The 21,557-nt window shown below is 51.6% G+C and overlaps 6 protein-coding genes across 6 annotated transcripts; 3 read left to right on the plus strand and 3 right to left on the minus strand.

Annotated features, from left to right (window-relative positions):
* The first annotated feature begins 15 nt into the window (after positions 1-15).
* Positions 16-2,309, plus strand: PV09_07442 (uncharacterized protein). The gene has a single exon (XM_016361205.1). It carries the CDS (start codon positions 182-184, stop codon positions 2,042-2,044), a length of 1,863 nt encoding a protein of 620 aa, XP_016211025.1. The 5' UTR covers positions 16-181; the 3' UTR covers positions 2,045-2,309.
* Positions 2,310-3,358: 1,049 nt separating this feature from the next.
* Positions 3,359-4,405, plus strand: PV09_07443 (uncharacterized protein). The gene is made up of 2 exons (XM_016361206.1): positions 3,359-3,986; positions 4,041-4,405. Exons 1-2 carry the CDS (start codon positions 3,611-3,613, stop codon positions 4,127-4,129), a joined length of 465 nt encoding a protein of 154 aa, XP_016211026.1. The 5' UTR covers positions 3,359-3,610; the 3' UTR covers positions 4,130-4,405.
* Positions 4,406-5,731: 1,326 nt separating this feature from the next.
* Positions 5,732-7,183, minus strand: PV09_07444 (uncharacterized protein). Its single transcript, XM_016361207.1, has 5 exons — positions 6,835-7,183; positions 6,553-6,783; positions 6,201-6,499; positions 6,064-6,141; positions 5,732-6,010 (listed from the first exon to the last, which is right to left on the minus strand). Exons 1-5 carry the CDS (start codon positions 7,119-7,121, stop codon positions 5,835-5,837), a joined length of 1,071 nt encoding a protein of 356 aa, XP_016211027.1. The 5' UTR covers positions 7,122-7,183; the 3' UTR covers positions 5,732-5,834.
* Positions 7,184-9,158: 1,975 nt separating this feature from the next.
* PV09_07445 (ribosomal protein L30) lies at positions 9,159-10,059 on the minus strand. The gene has a single exon (XM_016361208.1). It carries the CDS (start codon positions 9,894-9,896, stop codon positions 9,624-9,626), a length of 273 nt encoding a protein of 90 aa, XP_016211028.1. The 5' UTR covers positions 9,897-10,059; the 3' UTR covers positions 9,159-9,623.
* Positions 10,060-10,212: 153 nt separating this feature from the next.
* On the plus strand, positions 10,213-13,990 carry PV09_07446 (uncharacterized protein). Its single transcript, XM_016361209.1, has 3 exons — positions 10,213-10,450; positions 10,506-12,949; positions 13,002-13,990. Exons 1-3 carry the CDS (start codon positions 10,305-10,307, stop codon positions 13,616-13,618), a joined length of 3,207 nt encoding a protein of 1,068 aa, XP_016211029.1. The 5' UTR covers positions 10,213-10,304; the 3' UTR covers positions 13,619-13,990.
* A 1,137-nt stretch (positions 13,991-15,127) lies between these two features.
* PV09_07447 (uncharacterized protein) lies at positions 15,128-21,122 on the minus strand. The gene is made up of 3 exons (XM_016361210.1): positions 19,655-21,122; positions 19,424-19,526; positions 15,128-19,350 (listed from the first exon to the last, which is right to left on the minus strand). The coding sequence occupies exons 1-3, from the start codon at positions 19,831-19,833 to the stop codon at positions 15,184-15,186; spliced, it is 4,449 nt and encodes a 1,482-aa protein (XP_016211030.1). The 5' UTR covers positions 19,834-21,122; the 3' UTR covers positions 15,128-15,183.
* Between the last annotated feature and the right edge of the window lie 435 nt (positions 21,123-21,557).

Raw genomic sequence — 21,557 nt, forward strand, 5'->3', positions numbered from 1 at the left:
GCTCCAGGGAGAAGTTGGCACACGATCATTCCAATCATTCCATGGCTCTCAACTCTGTAAATTGGACAGTGTTTTGAGATCACATGTTATGCGCAAACGTACAATGAAGCCGCGATTATCATTTTCGTCCTATACAATTCTTCTTTAAGGCGGCTGCACATCACTCGTTTATCCCTTCACCATGCCGACACAACGTACCTGCTTCGGCAGGCCGATTAACATCGTGATGCCTCCGCGGCGTTTTCAGCTCTTATTCGCATTTATATTCACCACATTTATCTTCCTGTGGTCTCTGGGATCCTCTGTATCTGAGTATCCAGCTGTGGCCGCAGTGACTGAGCATATCCCTCAGTCGATACGGGATCCTCACCTTCCGTCGATACCAAACAGCTTCAACCCTTTTCGGCCGGCGGCACACAAACCACCGGAGCAGGAGAACTCATCGGCAGGAGAGGCACGATGGTATTCAGACTGGCGGTGGCGAAATCCATTCTCCAGCTCGGTAACACTGGAAGAGAAGCGGGCGGTGTTACCACCATTGCGGACCCGTCCGCCAATATATACCTACTATGAGCAGACCATGCAGGCCAAAGTCAGTCCGGAAATCAAGGACGCTGAGGAGAGACTTCTTTTCCAATGGCGTCGCGCGTGGTGGGCGCAAGGTTTCAAACCTATCGTGCTTGGAAAGGCCGAAGCTCTGAACAACCCCCTCTACAAGAAAGTTCAGATGATGGGTCTACAAGACAATATTGACATAGAATTGATGCGTTGGCTTGCCTGGGGCACTATGGGCGACGGGATCCTGAGCAACTGGCTTGCCTTTCCAATGGCTTCGCACGAATCGTCGACCCTTACGTTCCTTCGACGAGGTTCGTACCCTCAACTCACGAAATTCGAGAAATTGAAGAGTGGGCTGTACTGCGGTAGCAAGAAAGACATTAACAACGCTATTGAGGAGGCGATCAAGAGACCAGAAGAGTTGAAGAAAGTCTCCGACTTGAGCGACAAGAAATTTGATGAACTCTTTCAAGTGGCCAAAACGGACTCAATAGCATATTATGAATGGGATGTAATCAAGGAAAACTACAAGCCCATTGCGGAAACTATGTTCGACAAGAAGGATATGGTCAGTGGATACAGGATGCTGTCTGAACTCATCAACGCGCACCTACAGACGACATGGCAGAATACCTTTGATAAGGGAGTCGCCGTACTGAAACCCCTCCCGCGCTTTATGACTGTCTTGACAGAACAGGCCTACGAAATCGCTGGAAACCTGACGGACTGCCCTCGTAACCCCATCCCCACCTCTTGTCCACCAAATAACCTGCGCACCTGCAAGCGTTGCATATCTTCGCAACCAAAACCTATCACGACAGCCGCAGGATATCGTAACATTTCCGGTCTCTTCCAACTTGGCTCCGTCCCGCACCCATTCACGACTACGGCCTTGAACGCCGAGCGTGACAGCGTCGAAGTTAGATTTGTTCGCCGCCTTGGCTTCAAGTCACGTGATGCCTGGATAACAGCTATAACTCAGGATTGGCTTGGTCAAGGTGTGAGTGCAGCTCGACGATCATCTTCGCTTAAAGAAGTTATTGCTGGGGAGCATGGGTATTGGAATACGCTGTTTCTGACAGCAGAGACAGAGTATCACGAAGATCTAGATTGGATATTTGGCTTCGACATCCCACGCAACGGAACGGGCGATGGAAAGAGCGAGACTCCGGTTCCCGGTCCGGAGAGGCGACCTAAAGCTGAGACGAAGGGCCCGGTCGTGAGTCAGGAACAGCTCAGCCTGGAGAGAGACAGGCTGCATAAAATTAGAGAGGGTCTGGCAAGTAAAAGCAAACATTTTATTGCCATCCGCGATGCGGTTGAGAGCTGGAATCTGGCGGACACGGAGATCTGGAGATTCACTCGCGCCTACTCGGCCAGGAGACGACTAGAAAGACTCAAGTGGGAAGACGAGGAGGAGCATTATGCCGGAGCCGAGAAGAAAGGTAGTAAAAGTAGGTGGGGTCGATGGTTTGATCGCGATTGAGCAATGAAAGAGCGGCTCAGATTGGGTGTTCCTTTCGGCTCCTCGGAGGATGTGCCGGTGTCGGACATTTTTACACCTTCCATGAAACCGGTGCTTGTTTCTACATGCACCTTGTATGTATAGAATGGTTGTGGCGTGGGGCGACCGGCGTGACCTGGAACAACTTTGTAGACGATATGACTATTATAAGACGTGCTTTGTGTATTGATAATCTTTCGTCCATGACTTGATGTAACTTATATACTTGAAGCGGAAACATCCGGCGGGAGTGAATCGCAAATGCCAATCCCGCTGCTCTTCATTGCCTTAATCCTTCAGCGTATCAACTAAACTAGTCAGAACATTGTGTTCAGCTCGGACATGCGGTTCCTTCACCTCAAAAATGAGGCAACATTACGCAGAACACGCGTGACGGACCTTACTTGCGGATATGCTACGTGTTTGGGAATGAAGATATCACGACTTGGCTCAGATAGTTTAGTGCAGAACATGCAAACCGGCTGGATTGGAAACTTGGAACCTAGCGCCCGGTCTACCTGAATAACCGCGGATCGAATGCTGCGACGCAGAGCGCTGAACGCTGATATTTGTTGACGCTCCACAGTTTCTTACTTTTATTTCGATCTAGAGCTCGTCGCGAGATGGAGCCTCAAGACTATTGACGGTCCATGAGCTTGCATGCACGAAAGAGTCATCGCGACCAGGGGTTTGCTTTTACGTGTACATGGTTTCCATGAAGTCGCCATGCGCGTTGGTAGCGTGGCCAAGGATGGCATGATCATTTGCGCATTGTTCGGCTGGCTACTGAAAGCATGTTTTTCTCGCTGTAGCAACGCTTGCACTGGTATGTAGAATTTTCGATATTGATGAACTCCTGTGAGCAATTCGACTGCAATTCCTGGGTGGGGACGCAAGGGAATGGCAAGTTGTCTCTGCTTCTTGGAGACAAACGGCAGATTGAACGGTCTTGATAGATAGAGTCTTCCATCAATAAGGTCGAGAGAGAAGAGAAGCTGGCAGACGAGGATCGGGAAAGATTATTTGTGAACTCGTCTGTACGAAATGTAACAGTGGCACGGGGTTGGTTCTGGTATCCAAAGATGATATGAGGAAGTCGTACGAGGTAATTTCATGGCCAATCAGCTTCTTTCGTTGGTGTCAAGGATGCGGACTAGGCGAGGCGAGGATCCTTGCTCGACGCCTTTCCTCATTTAGGCTAGCGCTTTGGTTAGCCTCCAGAAGCAACTAGGATGTACGAGAAGTTTCGTTGGTTCGCTACGTATCTTCGTCGAGACTTCTCGCATCCGCCAGGCTGTTGGAGACCTTTCATTGCTTGAGCCAGTACACACGCGAACACTGTCGCTGCGAGTAGATCATTCCCGGGAGTCTGCTTAGTTATCTATCAAAGCATTTCGTCATGCTTCACTTTGGTGTATATATTCCTGTCGTTGCATGTCAACATGCCTGCTTCTTTTCGTCCAACAACATCACCTAACATAGAACCGCAATACAAGTCTCGCTTCATTTATCCAAATATCAATCCAATCAATTAGCAAGAGGATCAAAATGTGCTATTTCGAGCAAACACAATTCCTTGCCTGCGGGCACAACGTCGAGATGGTCATCGAGAAGTGTGAGCTTGGCGAGCGATATCGAACATCGATGCACGACAAGATCATCACCGCCATCCACACCGATGAAGGCAAGTGTGACGTGTGCAGCCCACCACCCGAATACGTCGAAGGAGCAGCCTCGTCATTCACTACCCACAACACCAATGGACCAACCTCAGATCTTCCTGAACCACAACCGATCAACGGGCAAGTTGCCCACTCAGATCTGAGCGACAGCACGCCGCCGGAGCATCCAGATCTCATAGATCTGACCAAGGACGAGACCACGTCAAAGAAAAGACCCGCTCCAGATCGGAGAGACAGCTTGGGTGAAGATCTCATGGACATTAAATGAAGGACCCAAGGATTGACCGCAAACACAGCAACGGACGACACTACGCACGGCCGACTCTTCGAGCTGCCATCCCGATCACGAGAAGTTGGAGGCCCTGGTCCTTCAGGCACCATGTGAACGTCCAACGGCATGTAAAGCATATCTTGCATGAACCATCAAGAAGATTGGTGAGCCCACGCGTCTGAGTGGTTTATATTCAGAACCACGAAAGTTAGGGCTACAGGTGGAGGAGATCTCTTCTCTCGCAACGGTCCAGCGGATCGAAGACTTGGGGATGGAGCAACTCCCAGAGCGGGTGACTGTCAAAAGGCCACCCAACCCACCACGAAGTACTTGTGGTAACTCAAATAGTTCACTTAATAAAACATGCTCAATAGACAGTTACTTGTTCTACGTTCCCTTGCCAACTTCTTTCTAGTCTTCACCGCCGCACGTATCTTGCAAGAGCGTTATCAAGAACACACGTTTACCACACAAGTGACTACACTGTCGCCTGCTCTTGCCTTTGTAACACACGTAATCGTTGACAATATTGTGGATTTGCTGCCTCTCCCTGATTCACCTCCTCTCCTGGCTGTCCAAAACAACCATGATGTGCGTCTATACCACCACAATGTACACGCTATGTCCAGGGTCGCACTCGAAGTTGACCATAAGTCAGCGTTGCAGTCGATACGCGCAGGATGAAATCTCTCTTCTGTGGTCTTGTGTCGGGGGACATCTCATCAGAGAGACGGAGACGTTTCTTGGACTCTGTCCGCACTGTCGGCTAGACAAGATGCTGGAAGAGATGAAGAAAAAGCAGGACGGGGAGGGCGATGGTGGAGAGAGAGGCAATCACGTCAAGAAGGTAGAGAATTTAGAAGTCAACAGTGGCAAGAGGAAGATGATGGGCTATGCCTTCATGGAAAGATAAAGAATCCAGACTCTCTGGACGTGCCGCTCCTAGTTAGAGTTGCAACTTGGACGTGGCAATGGAAGGGGGGCGTGCAAAGTTTTACAATCCGCCACTAGACGAGATATCCGAGCAAAAATTCTTCCCCCTTCTCACGATCTGTCTCTTGAATCGGTCGTAATCGTGTAGCGCACAATCCATTTTTCATAACTGAGAGTGACTTGAAGCGGCCACGGCCACAGATATTGATATTAACGCCTTCAAAGCCGCATCCCGTGTCACGTTTAAGATCCTTCTCCTTTACAGCACTCCAAAAATGGATGATATTGTGGATATTTCCTCACAGAAGGCGTCAAGTAGGCTAAGACGCCGTAGATACCAACCTCCTTAACTGTTGACGGAAAAGTACATCGTGTCTCTGCCGAGGATAGAGCCGTTCTTTGTGCAATTCTTTCTTTCCACGTGAACAACGCCTCCCTCGGAGGAGTTTTAGCTTCGTTACTAGCGAAAGTGCTGCAAAGCGGGAATACAGCTTTCCGTTGACCTTCGTAACTGCAACCGGGGCTGTCTATTATTCCCCCCAATCAGCATCCTAAGTCGTATCAAAATGAGCTGAGCTGTCCACGTCTTGTTTTATCGCATGGGGTTCGAGTCTAATGCATCGTAATCATTGTGCAAAGAGTCTCTCACCGACTAGCGGTGTATCCCATCCCAATTCTCTGTCCTCATCTATGTCATCGGCAGTGTTGGGCTGGCTGTGAATCAAATATACATCGATATATTATGTTTTCTAGACACTTTTTGTCAAAGCTTGTAGATTTGAGGTGGTGGAACTTGATAAATCGTGGAGAAGGTAGGAGCAAGACAGCCTGTAGTCATATATCTGCATGCCTTTTGAACACAGGCTCGGATCAATCTAGTTCTATACTACTGCTGGTTCATTATGATGATTTTTATGTCTTCTCTGCGTGCCTGGGCCTCAAACGCCTGCTGAGACTGTGTTAAGGGGTAAGTCGCTGTTATCATGGGAGACAAGTCAACGAGTTTCCTGTCAATCAGATCAATTGCTTCCTCAAAACACCCCCAACCATAGGAAACACTGCCTGTGTATATTGTTAAACCAAAACTTAGGACGTACTCAAACAGTTAGTCATACCGACTATTTTCAGCTCCTTAGCAACCACCCACAGCATAGGCATTCGCGGGGGCTTCCAATGCAGGCCCGCTTGGACGTCTAATAGAGGATCAGACGGTTGATGAAACCTGACACGAAAGAGGGGCACTAGATCTTACAAGTCCCTTGTGCTCGCAACGCATATATAGCCATCATTGCGGCTGATTCCGCGCCTGTTACTTCGAACGCAACATCAAATCCCATTTCAAGACCGGTCTCTTTCAACTTCGAAGTCAAAAACTGCTTTGCAAAAGCTTCTGGATCCTGCGAACTGTCTTTCGGGCATAGCACCCCAATATCTGCATAGTGCTTGGTCGCGAAGTCAACGCGGCTTTGCTCAATGTCAAACGCAATGACTCGTCGAGCGCCATACGCTTTAGCCACCGCCATTACCAATAATCCAAGCGGTCCACAGCCACTAGGAAGTCATTATTAGTAACAGTTACTATGAATCTCTTTCGGACTACTTACAAGACTGCGACCGTTTGATGAGGTCGAAGCTTGGCCTTTCGGCATAATTGAACAGTGACAGCCAGTGGTTGTATGCATCCTGCAACTTCCCAAGAGATCTTGTCGCCAATCGGTACAGCTCTCGCAAATTTGCAGCGGAAGTACTGGCATAGACTTCCTTCCGTCGGAGGGGTACTACAATGCGTAAAATTCGTGCATGTATTTGGATGGCCTCTCTTACAAAAGTAGCACCTACGGAAAGTTAGGGTCAATATAAACAGTGGGAAGCAACGACCATCCTACTCGTGACACGACTGACGAGGCTCAATAGCAACCCTATCACCTATCTTTCGATCCTTCACGTTCGATCCGACCTCGATGATAATGCCAACAGACTCATGACCCAGGGCCAGGGGTTTTGGCGTGCCAACTTCCCACAAATGTGCATCGGAGCCACATATTCCCGTGGCAATGACCTTCACAAGAACTTCTGTTGGTTGCAAAGGATCTTCTGGCAGAGGCCGATCCTGTATCTCAAATTTCTTCGGGCCAACCGAGACCGCGCACCGATTGCTTTCGATACTACACATGATTCGTCGAAATCTTCAAAATCAAATGGTGATAATCGAGATCCAAATACTGAATAGCGAAGATAAGTCTCGGCAATGAAGTAAATTTTAGAAACCCTCGATCCGGGTAATGCACCCCTCACCGGGAATTCGACACCTTCCCCGCACATCATTGATGCTCTGTTGGCTCTCTACGAAATAACCTCTGTTTGTCAAAATACATTTTTCGAGCCGCCTTCTCGAATCTTTGGAGCAAAACGAGACCTCTTGCAAATTCGTGTTTTGTTATGTTATCCTCCTAACTGAGACAAACATTTTCGAGTTCGATGTGGCGCCGACGAAAAGCAACATTGAAGGCAGTATTGGTTTGTGCTTCCTTACTGAATTAGAGATGGAACTCATAAGGCGATAGATAGTCGCATCTTTGGTGACAACATGGCTAGGGTGACGACCTGATCTTGCTTTTCCCCATTTGGGTCGCAAGCTTGTAAATGGAATTCAACTATGGACATTATCCTAAAAGCAATCCGTCGGCGATTAGATTGACAATAATAGAAGCATTTCTATCTTAAAACAAGTTAGTACGTTATTTCAACCGATAAGGGTCAAGTATTCTCAAGGCGGTTTCTGCGCATTGTAACTATTCCGTCGTTCAAGCCTGGTTTTAGAAGACATTCGTGAAGATATACACATGAGTTGCTGTCACTTCCTGGGTGACTACCGGATCTTGACAATTGAAATTCAAACATACGTCATGGTTTGGAGTGATAAAACTAATCTTCGTGGCCGTACAGAACTCGCCATTACCATGTTCGCAAATGTAGTTTCAGAATGTTCTGATGCAAATTCGGTGATTCAATGAAATGACAAAGAAACACCGTCATCGATGACTGCTGAGAAAGATTCACTGAGCTTACAACAAACCTGTCATAACCTCATATCCATGGCACATCGGCACCTGAAGGCCATTTTACGTTTTCTACCAGTTTGTGTTGAAAGACTGTGAAACACAGAGCTACTGCAGCACTGCCGGCACAAGCATTATTTCTATTTTTTATATGGTTATATGAAAATAAAATCAAGCAGCGAGCAATTTAGACAACTTCACGGAAGAGGTTTAAAGTTCAGAACAAGATGTGCATAACCTCTTATAAAAATTATGTGTGTGGTCATAAAAGAACAGAGGTTGACGAGGGCGACCGATGTCCTCATTACAGCAAGCACACGAGGCAATGTCGTTATCCGAGTCGCAGCCGGAAGTTGAAAACTTTCCATACATTGGTTTGTCAGCGATGTATGGACTTCGGCATTTCTGAAGGCCACGCGTACCGGATGAGACGACGTAAAAGCGATCAATGGGAACCTCGCAATCCAACTAGGATAATTTATCAAGCTGAATACATACGTCGGCAATGGTAGTTATCTTCGAAAGAATGTAGGTTGTTAAATTAAATTGTATCATACATATTCGTGTCGAAAACTTCCACGTCGATGACAAATTGGTTTCAATAGTTTCTGAGCCGATTCCTGTGTCCGTGATATTATTCGAAACAAATATTAGTTCTGACCATCATGTTTATCTCACGAAGATCTTATTAACCTATCCATGAAAAAGTCCGTACGTTGGATTGAATTTCTCAAAGTCGAGCAAAGTCGACCTCAGGTGCTTAGAGCTTTAGGACATTTTCATCTTTTCTGGAACAGAGCAAGATTCGGGCTCTGGCTACCAATTCCATATTCCTCTCGTAATATCTCGTGACTCAGTCATTGGCAGGTAATTGCCGACTAATCTTTAAATCTGCAAGGCGCAAGGTCGCCACCGAAATGACAGCATACTCGGGATTTAGAGTCATAGCGTTTCATTGCTACTTTTGCCTTTTCCTGCAATATTTTCATCGCCGGATCGTTGAATACCCTGGAGAACGAATAGTAAGTCCGTTTAGAGCCGATAGATGAAAGTCAAGTTATTTGCTGTACATTCCATGCTACGTCTTGTACAAGGGCTACAATAGGTGCAATACGAAGCGAATTATGGCGTGTAAATGCTACACCCCGTGTGTTGATAGGTTCAAGACTGCAAATAATACATTGTACATACATGGCGAAGAAAGGATAATAGCCCTCCGGTCATAGCGCTGAATCATTGCATAGTTGGAGAGGAGTGAACATTGTATATTTCGCATTTAATTGAGAAATTCCAAATCTATCCGCATCTTCGTCCCAGTTGAAAAGTTCTCTGTCTGTAGTAGAACTGGTAGCGGACATCCAAGTAGCTGAAGAATTAGCCTCGCAACAGTGATTGCCTGAAGCAATGGGCAAGGACACGGAGTTTTCCACACGGAAGACCATTGCATAACATTGCATTTGGCTGCCATTCTCAACTTTCTTGATAAGACGACGACAAGGTTCGAGTAGACTCGAATCACTCGTGCCCGATTCCTCGCAGAGCACACTACCGGTGGACGCTGAATTGGTAATCTCGGCTGCAATGTAGCAATATTTCCAAGTAACCAATCATCCTTATCATTCGACAAAGCTTCCGCCAGCCTTTTTCTCGACGTAGAAGCCCGGATCTGGTCTCCTCTCAGCCTTCATCTGCTCTTTCGTCTTGCATTCGGCCACCTCTTCGACATCAACCAATTCCTTTACCGACATTATCATACCGGCAATGTCCTGCGACACAGGGTGATAAACCGTTGTCATGCGCTTCCTAAGACCCAAGGCTGCAAGAACGCCGCGACGCTTGTAGGGCAAGCCAATGCCTGAGCGTAGAAGTGTGATTTTGAAGTATGCCATTCTGAGATGTGATTGTGGTCTTCGACGTGGGTCTTCTTTTCGCTCAATTGGACGGGGAAGGATGGCGATCGTGAAGATGCGATGGCCCGATGGTCGCGGTTGCTTGTGATAATGATGTTGAGAAAGAGCGACGTTCAAGAACGATCAATCGCGACGAGCAATGTAATACTTTCCTCGTCTGGAAGGGGTTGGCTATTCCTCGTCCCTGCCTGTCTGGGTTAGAGTCCGCACATTAGCTGGGTCCAAGTCACGTTCGCGCGCGTCATCCACTAATTGCCCATCTCGCGTCAGTCGTGAACCTCGTCGCAACTGAATCATCCTCGCCCACCACCATTTTTGCTTCCATTTCGAATATTTTAGTGGGTTTTTGGAAGCAACGTTTTGCCGTAGCTTGTTGCATTCGCGTCAATGCCCAGCGATATCCGCAGCTTTTTTGGCGGAAAGCCCGCAGGCACGCCGGCGGCGATGCCGCCCGCTAAGGAGGAGAAGCCCAAGAAAGGACGCACGAAGAAGTCAAAGGTTGTGGAAGACTCTGAAGATGACGATGAAGTAGTGTATACCACCGCGAGATCTTCTTAATTGTTGAATCTGTTAAGTAATATGATATAGGCCAAAAAAAACCACTCAGAAGGAAATATCAAAACCGAAGAAAGTCGAATCTCCCAAACACGTAGCGACGTCGACGTCGGCTTATTTCAGCGCTTTAAATAAACCAAAACGATCAGAACCGAAGAAAACAAAGACAGGACCGACGAGTCCCGCTGCTACTCCTAAGAAGCCAACACCTGCAAACGGAAACTCGTCGACGAACGGACAGGTAACTCCCATTAGAACGAAACCAATCAGCCAATCGAAGGCCAAAATCGATGATGACAACGACAATGATGACGATATATTCAAGTCAAACTATAAGCCTAGCGGCAAAATGGACGATTATGAGGAGAGCGATGACGACGAGATGGACATTATTCCAGCCAAGAAAACCGCAGTTGCGCCGCGTTCTAAAAAGAGTAGTTCTGCTAAGAAAGAGGATGGCGATTTCCATTTAGACGACGATGTCAATATGAAGGATGCCGATGATGACTTTGTTGCATCGGACGATGACAAAGTTGCTCAGTCGAAGAAGCCATCAAAAGCGAAAAGTTCAATTGCTGCAAAAAAAAGGAAGTCTCCACCTGATAGTGAAGAAGAAGAGGAGCGTGAGCCGCCCAAGAAAGGCCGAAAAACAACAGTATCGACGAAGTCTCCTGTGAAGAAGGTGACGAGGAAAGACCAGCCCGAGAATGCGAATACGCAGGCCATCTTTGATTCTATCACCAAAGTACGAGCACCGACTCCACCTCCCAGAGATCCGAATAAAAAGTTCAATTTTGCGGCACACGGTCAGCATCAAAATGCTCTTGCCCAAGCCAGCAGTGGCCAAATCGAAATACCCGAAGGCGCAGAAAATTGCTTGGCTGGTCTGAACTTTGTTTTCACTGGAGTTCTACCTAACCTTGACCGAACAACAGGACAGAATTTGGTCAAAAAGTATGGAGGCAAGTGCCAAAGCTCTGCAAGTACACGCACAGACTTTGTGGTTTTAGGAGCCGATGCAGGACCCAAGAAGCTTGAAGTGATTCGTGAGAACAACTTGAAGACGATTGACGCCCACGGTTTAATGGAGTTGATTCGGCGAATGCCTGCTAATGGCGGTAGTGGCAAGGCTGCGGAGGCGTACAAACTGAAACAAGACAAGGAACAGGAAAAGATAAAGAAAATGGCGGAAGAAATGGAGAGAGAAGAGACAAATCTGGCTAAGAAAGTTGCTCCAGCCGGTGCAGGTAGTGGTGGAGCATTGTCGAGCAAAGCTGCTCCGAATGTTACGAAGACTGCTGAGCATAGAGACTCACAGCTTTGGACAACGAAATACGCGCCAAACTCGATCAATCAAATTTGCGGCAACAAAGGTCAGGTCGAAAAGCTGCAACGGTGGCTAAGGGACTTCCCTAAGAACCAACGCAAACAATTCAAGCTTCCCGGCAAAGACGGTAGCGGGACCTTTCGAGCAGTCATCATCCATGGTCCTCCAGGTATAGGCAAGACAACAGCCGCTCATGTGGTTGCTAAAGCAGAGGGCTACGACATTGTGGAGACAAACGCGAGCGATACACGAAGCAAGAAGCTGATGGAGCAGAGCTTGAGAGGCATATTAGACACTACCTCACTCATGGGATATTTTGCTAAAGGCGACGAGAAAATCGATCGATCCAAAAAGAAGATGGTGCTCATCATGGACGAGGTTGATGGCATGACTGGCAGTGACCGGGGCGGTGTGGGTGCGCTGGCAAAGGTCTGCAAAACGACCGAGATTCCAATGATCTTGATCTGCAACGATCGCAAGCTGCCCAAGATGAAACCGTTTGATTACGTTACATATGACCTGCAATTCCGGCGTCCCACAACGGAACAAATACGCGCTAGGATGATGACTATCGCATACAAGGAGCAGTTGAATATTCCCCCACCTGTCATCAATGCCCTAATTGAAGGCAGCGGTGCAGACATTCGCCAAGTCGTGAACATGCTCTCCGCCTCGAAACTAGATCAAGATGCCATGGACTTTGACAAAGGCAAAGCCATGTCTAAAGCGTGGGAGAAGCATATTATCCTCAAGCCCTGGGACATATGCGGCAAGATCCTTGGTGGTGCAATGTGGGCTGAGAGCAACAAGACCACACTCAATGAGAAGTCGGAACTGTACTTCAATGACCATGAGTTCAGCTATCTCATGTTGCAGGAGAATTACCTGGGCACGTTCCCAAACAAAGCCAATGCGTACTCTGGTAAGGAGAAGAATCTGAAGACGCTCGAGCTGGTCTCGGACGCGGCAGATAGTATCAGCGACGGTGATTTGGTCGACAGGATGATCCATGGCAGTCAGCAGCACTGGAGTTTAATGCCCACACATGCGATCTTTAGCTTCGTAAGACCAGCAAGTTTTGTCGCGGGCGCCTTTCAGGGGTATGGGCAGACCAGATTCACGTCATGGCTGGGTCAAAACAGCAAGCAAGGTTTGTACCACGCGAACTTGACCGGCGCCAAGCATACTGACCCGACGCATAGGCAAGTTGTCTCGCTTTGTTCGGGAGATCCAAGGTCATATGCGCCTTCGCAGCACTGGAGATCGAAACGAAGTGCGGCAGCAGTACATCCCTGCTCTTTGGTCCTCTCTCATCGAGAGGTTACAGGTACAAGGCAAGGACGCTGTGCCTTCTATCATTGATGTCATGGACTCGTACTTTCTGACGCGCGACGATTGGGATGCCATCATGGAGCTGGGTGTGGGTCGCATGGACATGGAGAATGTCAAAATCGAATCGCAAGCCAAGAGCACGTTTACGCGCATGTACAATGCGGCAAGCCACCCCATGCCGTTCGTCAAGGCGACAACTACGGCCACGGTCGGTGGCGGTTCTGGCTTGACGAGAGAGAAGCCAGACTTGGAGGAGGCTGTCGAAGTGGAGGACGAGGATCTGGCCGTCGATGCGGACGTCAAGAAGGAGGATGGCGCAGAGGAGGACGAGGATCTGGATCTGAAGAAGGACAAATACATCAAGGCCCCTAAGAAGAAGGCGGCGCCCAAGAAAAAAGCGAAGAAAGCGGCAGAAGGCGAAGACGAGGAGATGGATAGCGAGGAGGAGAAGCCGAAAAAGAAGGGTAAGGGCAAGGCGAAGAAATGAAAATTGGTACGGGTCCAGAGGCGGAGAGAGTGTCGAAGCCTCCGCCCTGTTGAAGTGACTCTGCAAAGAATAGAAGGGGTACTATCCTCGAGTTTGTTACTGAGTTTTTTTTGTTGTTGCAGACGCGTTCTTGAGCGTGACAGGAGCCCTAGTTTTCACGAATACAATGATGGCACCACGTGGTTGGCATTGCTTCACGCGCAGGCATCGAAGAGAGAGAGAGAGAGAGAGAGAGAGAGAGAGCGAAGACAACACAGGTCGCCGTTTCCCGTTGTTCAAAAACTTTGTCCACCCGCCCTAGTCTTCGTAACATATGCCGAACACATGGCACAAACAAAATGTTTTTCTTCTTGAAGAAATTAAAAAGAAAAATTTTTTCTAAAAAAAAAAAAAAAAAAAAAAAAAGAAGAGTAAAAGGTTTTCGCTTCCCTAATGGCTTCGGGGTTCTGCAAAAAGCGTTTCCAGAAGAAGAAACCTGACAGTCCTCTTCTCGACTGAGTATGACGAAAAAAAAAAAATAAATAAATAAAAAATAAATAAAAAATAAAAAAATAAAAAGGTGGGGTGGGAGGAGCGGATCTGACAGCTCGGATTTGAGATGGCGAGCAGGGAAAAAAGTCCGCGGATAAGGACGTTGGTTGCGACGACGAAACGATGAAATGGCCCGATGATGGGATCTTTGAAATGAGAGAAGAGGCACGCAAAAAAAAAAAAAAAAAAAAAAAAGAAAAAGAAAAAGAAAAAAAAGCTCAAAAATTTTTGCTTTGATCATAGATAATGCATTTGATATGCTGACTGGCTGCCCAATCTACACTACGAAGCCGGTGTGTGTATGTGTTTTCTCATAGCCCTCGGAAAAGACAGAAAAAAAAAAAACAATAAAAAGTGAACAAGCACATCTTTTCGTCACGAAATGAGTCCGCACACTTATACAAAGGGGGGCTGCTTTCCAATAGAACAAAAAGAGATCGAGGAGCATGAAATAAATGAACTAAAATCGAGCCACGCACAAATGGGGTATTAGTTTTGAGCCATCCAGTTCCTTCCAAGAGATTCCCAAATAACCTTACCCAACCCTACAACCTTGGATAGAATGATGAATGATCCGGGAGGAAGACGGAGAAAAAGACGAAAGACCAAAACGCCAGACTAGCAAAGCAGGAGAGCAAAGAATTTTCCAGGGCGAGGAGCATCCAAGAGAAATAGCTCCACCGCCTTTCCGCCGTAGATACGATCTGAGAGATCCTTCGAGAGAAAGTACCGCTTCATCATAGTACATGCAAGCATTAGATCCTTTTGGTTCGTCTGAAGGATTTGTGCGTGCGCAGGCACGCGCGTGGTGTATAAGCGATTTGCGCCCCGTTATGCTTTGCACCGAATTCCCTGGTGTTTGAATAGGGCGGTGGAAAATTTCGCAAAAAAGTAAAACGCCGAGCCCATAGAATGCGAAGACGATTAAATAAAGAAAAGGGAAAGGGGGGGGGGGGGGGGGGGGGGGGGGGGGGGGGGGGGGGGGCGCGCGCAGGCCAAACTATGTCTTCACCCCCCGCCGTTCCCTCGCTCTTCTATATGACCAACTCATTCGTGACGTTGTCCCAACCTGGGACTTTGTTCCCATCGATGTTCGAGCCCGGGCCGAAAAGGGCCTCCCAATCGTTGATGTCTGTCGTGTCATCCAGGCGTAGCACCATGCTCTCGTCAATTCCCACCGCGGCTAGATCGTTGGCCAGATCCGGATCCACGATGCCCGGCTCCCAGTTTTCTACCTCCTTCCAGACGGTGAAGTTCTCATTCTTGGGATCGGTAGTCAGGCTGTTGACGGCGAGTGTCATCTTGAGGCCGTCGCCATCCAGAACTTCACTCTCGCGGGTCGACGCCGTCTTGTCCGTGACGTTTGTGTCCGGTGTTGTTGCAGGGGTCAGCTGCGGCGATCGCAGTGCCTGGTCGTTGCCCCAGTCGCCCGTGAAGGTGTCGAGATTCTTGAAACTCTCCTGAAAGTCGTACGGCTGCAGGCTAGAGTCCTTCCAGGGGTCGACGCTGAGCAAATCCATCATTGTGGCGTCGCCAGCAGGTATGCCCGTCTTGACGGCAGACAGATCGGGTTTGTGCGGCTTGTCCGTTACGGTACCGGCGCTGGTTGGCGCTGGCGACTTGCCGTGCAGCAGAGGTGTCTTGAGTCGATCCATGGCCGGTGAACTCTTCAGATGGGACTTGGTGGGCAGAGGCGTGGTGCCTGACGGCGGAGTCGTGCCAGGCTTGACCTGGGCCAGCGACTTTCCGCTACCGTCCTGGTCAGCCTTCGATTCGGGCTCGATCTTGGCCGAGCCGTCAGGCTTCAGCCCGACCGTCGTGGCGAGCGTCTCCATCGCGAACTTGAGCGGATCAGCCGGAGGCGCGTGGACCTGCTGCATATGCGCCTCAAGCTCCGCTTGCGTTTCAAAGCCCTTCTGACTGTACTCGCACATCGGGTCTCTGCACGGGTTCTTTGGCGGCTGCGGCATCAGCGAAGCCTCTGCGACGGACAACCTCTTGTTCGGAGGTGACTGCGCCTTGCCGATCTGAGGTGAGACTGTCATGCCGGTGCCCGGTTGGGCCGGTGTTCCGGCATTGCTTGGGGCCTGACCGTCCTTCTTCTGCTTCTTGCGCGGCAGGTTGAGCTTGTCGGCTGTGAGATTGCCCGCCCCCTCGCCGTACTTGGGCACGCCGTGAGGGGGTGGCGTGCTGAAGTCGAACGGGTGCTGTCCTGGACCCGCGGTCGGCGCCTGTGGCACCTGCATCTTTGAGCTCGAACGCCGATGGCCCTGAGCAGCGGCCTGCTGCCGAAGATTGGTGTTATGCTGGTCCAGATTTGCCGCATTGAGTTGCTGCGGGCCGTTCGCCTGGCCGTTTTGCGGCTTCTGGCCGCTCGAATTCGGGTCTTCCTTCATCTTGACTTTCGACATGGAGTCCTGGAGGCTCTTGAAAATTCGGATGAAAGCTTCAAACTCGTCGGCGCGAAACGTTGGCGTGCCGAGCAGCGTGCCCTCCTTCACGTTGACGTTGTCAGCCAGATGACAGTATGCCTGGAGGAACTGCTTGGTCCGCTGCTCATGCCGTGAGAGCAGGAAGTACATGCGAATCAAGTACCCCACTCGCAGGATGACCTGCTTGTACTCTTCGACTTTGCGCTGCAGCTGCTCGCGTTCCTCAGGCGTCAGCGCCAGGGGCGCTCGCGGTTTATGCTTCGACTTGACTTCCGTCAGGATGGCTCCGAAGCGCTGCTCAAGGTCTTGCGTCGAAGGGTCCGTCGCCTGAGGTGCCGGCGCGGTGCCTGTAGGAGGTATTCGTGGTGCGGACTTGTTCGCTCCGGGGCCAGACGGTTGAGCGGTCTGACCAACGTCCGAGATCTCCACGACGTCTTCAGGCGCCGGTCTTTTGAGCGTCTTTGCCTGCGACTGCTGCTGCGGAGTCTTCGTGCCAGTCTGCTGCACGGGCCGGGGAGTTGGCTGTTTGTTCTGCTGAGTCGGCGTCGGCATCGTCATCTGCGGCGTCTGCTGGCCCGGTACGGGACCCTGTTGGCGCTGGGGTGGCTGCGGCATCGACAGCTGTGACATGCGTTGATTCTGCTGTTGCATCGCGTTGCTGCTAGCGGCAGCGGCAGCAGCAGCGGCAACGGCGGCGGCGGCGCCTGGCTGTTGATTCTGCATCTGCAACATTTGTGCCTGCTGATGGAAGTTCTGCAAGAGCTTGTTCCGTTTCATCTCGATAATCTTCGAGCTTATCTCGTCGTCCGACGTTTGCGGAGAGACCATCATCTTCTGTCGTACTTGCATGATCTCTTGAGGAGTCACCGTGATGTTCCGCAACTGGTGCATCAGCTGTAGGTTCGCCTGAGGGCCCTGCTGCCCTATGGTGTTGAGACCGCCTGGCGCCACCATGTTTGCGGTGGGTGCGGGTCCGGGTGCGCCACCAGATTGGCCGTTGCCGAGTGAGAGGCCGATCTGCTGGACGTTGGCGTTCATCGGGCCGCCTTGCCTGCGTGTGAAGATGTCCATCTGGTACTTGCTCAATTTCATGGGAGTCAGCTGACCAGCCATGGCCGGGTTGCTCATGATGAATTCCTTCAGCTGCCCAAACGTCGTGACGTGCGCCGGCACCATCTGCGCATGGTTCGCGGCCAGGATCGTCCTTGGGAAGGGCTGCGAGTCCATCTTCTGAATGATCTCGGGGACGAGAGGCGGGCCCTGTCCGGCCGGCGGCATCTGGCCGAGAAGCTGTCCTTGGGCCTGTGCCTGATTCGCCCTCTGCGCGGCGGCCATGCGAAGCTGAGCGAGCTGCGCCTGGTTCATCTGGCCGTTCTGGCCAATGTTCAGCATAGGATTTTGCTGGCCAGGCTGCTGGCCCATCTGGTTGGGTTGCATGGGTCCCAAGGAGTTCTGCAGCTGGGGGCCAATCTGCTTCCGTAGATACTCCATCACCTTGCGGTAGTGGTCGTCATCGCACGTCTGCAGGAGAGTGCGCAGTTCTTGCGGCACGTTGGAAGGAAGACCGCTTGGAAGGGGCCGTCGAATAGGCTTAGGTTGGCCGTTCAGGGCGGCCTGCTGCATCATCTCCTGAAGCATCTGAGGATTCAGACCTTGCTGCTGCGGCATCTGGGGAGTCTGCGCCGGCGTCGGCCGCTGCTGCTGCTGTGGTGTCGCACCGGGCTGCTGCTGCTGATGGCCAGGCTGCATGCCCGGTTGTCTCTGCTGTGGCATGGGACTTTGATTGTTCATCTTGCCCTGCGGGCTCATCTGGTTTTGCTGGGACGCCTGGCCGTTCTGCGCCTGATTCCGCATCTGGGCCTGGAGACGTGCGGCGGCCTGCTGCTGCTGCTGTGGAGTCATGGCCGGCTGCTGGCGCTGCTGTTGCATCATGTTCTGCATCTGGTTGACGTTGTTCATCGCCGGAGTGCCCATCTGACCGTTGAGGCCCATTGGCATCCCGTTCAAGTTCTGGCCCATCATGCTCGCGTTGTTGCTCGCCGGCACGACCAGCTGGCCAGAGTCTTGGGACCGAATTGCGTCCTGCTGCATCTGCGTCATGAACTGGGAGAAGTCCATCGAACCGTCCGGCTGGTTGGTCGTCATTTGCATCTGCGGCTGCATCTGAGGCTGCGGCATCATCGGCGCCTGCTGACCCATCATGTTGTTTGGCATGCCGTTCTGACCGGTCTGGTTGGGCATCTTGTTGGCCGCTTGCTTGATCAACTGCATGGCCATGCGTCGGTAGTGCTCCCCGATCGGATCGCCGAACCGCTGTCGAAACTGCGCCTGCTGCTGCGGCGTCTGGGCGGAGAACTGATTCATGATCCGGTGCTTGTCCTCTTCCGTGGCTTTCTGCAGCAGTTGTTGTGCCATCTTGTTGATCCGATGCTGCTCGATCATAGAGGGCGTTACAGCGTTGCCACCTGGCTGCTGCTGCTGCTGAGGGTTCTGCATGGCTTGGTTCTGGTTCGGCACGGCACCCATTTGCATGCCTTGGGACGCCTGGCCGTTCATGGGCATCGGCGAGACCTGCATTTGACGACTGAGCTGCGGGTTGAACTGGTGGTTTCCCTGGTTTGACAGATTGAGCTGCATAGGTTGGGCCATCATGGCTTGCATGTTGACCTGTGGATTACTCATCTGGCCCATGCCCGGGTTCTGCGACTGCTGCATCCTTTTTTGCTGGAGCATCTGCAGCTGGTGCCTCATGTTTGCGAGGTACTGGTCCTGCGCGTAGCGAAAGAAAATGGCGTCAGCACGTTGTTGCTTCGCTTACGCGTCAGATTCGTGAGAGACATACCTTGCTGCCACTCTGCGTGAATCGTGCGGCCTCTATGGAGAGAGCCGTCTTTAGGGCATTATCATGGCCCATCGTGGGCTGCGCTAAGACCAGCGATGTACTTCTGCACGAGCTTGTTAGCGCAGCTACCTTCGCGCGACGACGGCGGTGGTGGACTTGGTGCAAACGAGGGACGGGGATTTATGCGACGAGACGGAGGGCCATGAGCAAGAGACGAGAGCGAAAACTCACAGCTGCTGAACCAGGTTGACTCGCTCATTTGGCTGCAACGAAGACTGCCACCCATTCATATTCTGCTGCTGATGCTGAAAGCGGGTGAGCAGACTCGACCTAATGGTATTGTTAAAGTTCCCGCCTTGCAGCATGGGCTGACCAGCCATCATAGCCTGCTGAAAGTTGGCAGGATTCATGGTGGTGGCCGTGGTGGTGATGGTGGACGGATGTCGGGATGGTCTATCGTTTGTAGGGCATGAGGATGGCAGTAGTCGTAGTCGTCGTCGTCGTCGTCGTAGCCGTGGTCGAACAGGATGTCAAGTGACGTCTTGCGGCTGGGTGGTTCCCGGGTGGTACCGTGTCGTGTGCTGCTTGCAGCCGCGGCGAGTGACCTGTGAGCTCGACCGGGCCGTGTCGGACAGGGAGAAGACGGGGGGAGGGAGAGCTATTGTCGGGGCCAATGGGGCTGAAACGCAGCTTGCTGAAAAGCAGCGGACAGGCTTTGGTTCCAAGGCAGAAGAGCGGCCGAGATTGCAGCGTCGTTCTCGTTGTGGGTGCAGGTGAAGGTGTTGGTGTTGGTGTGGTCGTTTCGTTCGCTGGAGTGCAGGCGGGCGGGCGGCGAGCAGAGCGCCTAGTCGCGCATCACCCAAGGCAAGGGTGGTAGGCAAAGTAAATGGCGTGGTCTCCACCCTGGATCGTATCACGAAAGTAAAAAACCAGCCAGCGTGCGCAGCGAAGAAATGCAGGTCACACGGGCGACGACAGAGTGAGGTAAAACGGAGGGCAGCGAGAAAGAAAGAAAGAAGTAGAAGAAAGGAAATCTACTATGCCTTCGTCGAGACGGTCGAGGGCGAGGGAAGAGTCAGACGGACGTGAGCTGGCAAGGGCGAGGTCCCACAAGGTTGTCTCTTCTCTCTTTTCCTTTCACCGCTCCCGTTGGTGAATGCGAAAGCCCTCGTGATGCGTTGCGAGGAACCCCGAGTAAAGAGGGGGGGAAATGATTAAATCTAGTTGCGTGAAGCGCCCAGAGCGTCGCCGCGCTCGTGCAGAGTGAGCAAAACGGGTCGTCGAAGTTGGAAACGCGGCGAGGACAGCTGGTCGAGCACGGAGAGGGAGTGAAAAGGAGGGCGCGAGAGAGGGCCCGTCTGCGATGGGAAAGATGGGAGCAGCGTGGCGAAGGCAAGCAGGCAGACGCACGCGAGAGGAAGACTGACGTTTGACCGTTCTCTCGGGCGAAGGTGGGCGGAGTCGTTGGTGTAGATTTTTTGTCGCTGGGGACGAGCGGGAAAAATGAGGCGACCAGGCGCGAGTTGTGGTGCCAGCAGACAGGGCGAAAGAGGACGGTTCCGACGCTGGCGGCGCTCGCTTCGTCGGCCGGGCGGGGACGACAAGCGCGGGAGAAGAGAGGAGAGGGAGGAAGGGAGGGACTGAGAAGAACGGAGAAAGCGACAAGAGCGCCTTGGAGGATGAGACAGATGGCGACGACGGTTAAGGGTTGAGGGATCGGGAGGTTTCGAGGGGTCGCGGGCGGCTGAGGGAGGGCGAGCGGGCTCACGAGCAGAGGGCCCAAAGCGGCCAACCGGGGGGGGGGGAGGGAGCGCGAGTGAGGGTGTGTGGGTGCGTGTGTGTGACGGTGGACGCTGAGAGGGCGACGGGGGCTGGAGCTTGGGTCAAGGACGAGCAGCGGGCGAGAGGTCGATGACAGGCCCAGGGCCCGCCGCGGCCGCGGGTGCGGTGCCAGCGTTTGTTGCTTGCTTGCAGCTGCCGCCTCTTAGCGGCCGGGCGCCTGCGCTGGGCTAACACGACCTAGGCCAGCTGCGGAACCTCAGCGCAGCCTGGCTCCGTCCTCGTCACCACCACCATCGTCGCCATCATCGCTTCATCCTCCTCATCGCAGACAGCGCGGCGACGGGCGCCGCGA

This window comes from Verruconis gallopava, assembly GCF_000836295.1.
Source record: "Verruconis gallopava strain CBS 43764 unplaced genomic scaffold supercont1.29, whole genome shotgun sequence".
Classification (NCBI taxonomy): domain Eukaryota; kingdom Fungi; phylum Ascomycota; class Dothideomycetes; order Venturiales; family Sympoventuriaceae; genus Verruconis; species Verruconis gallopava.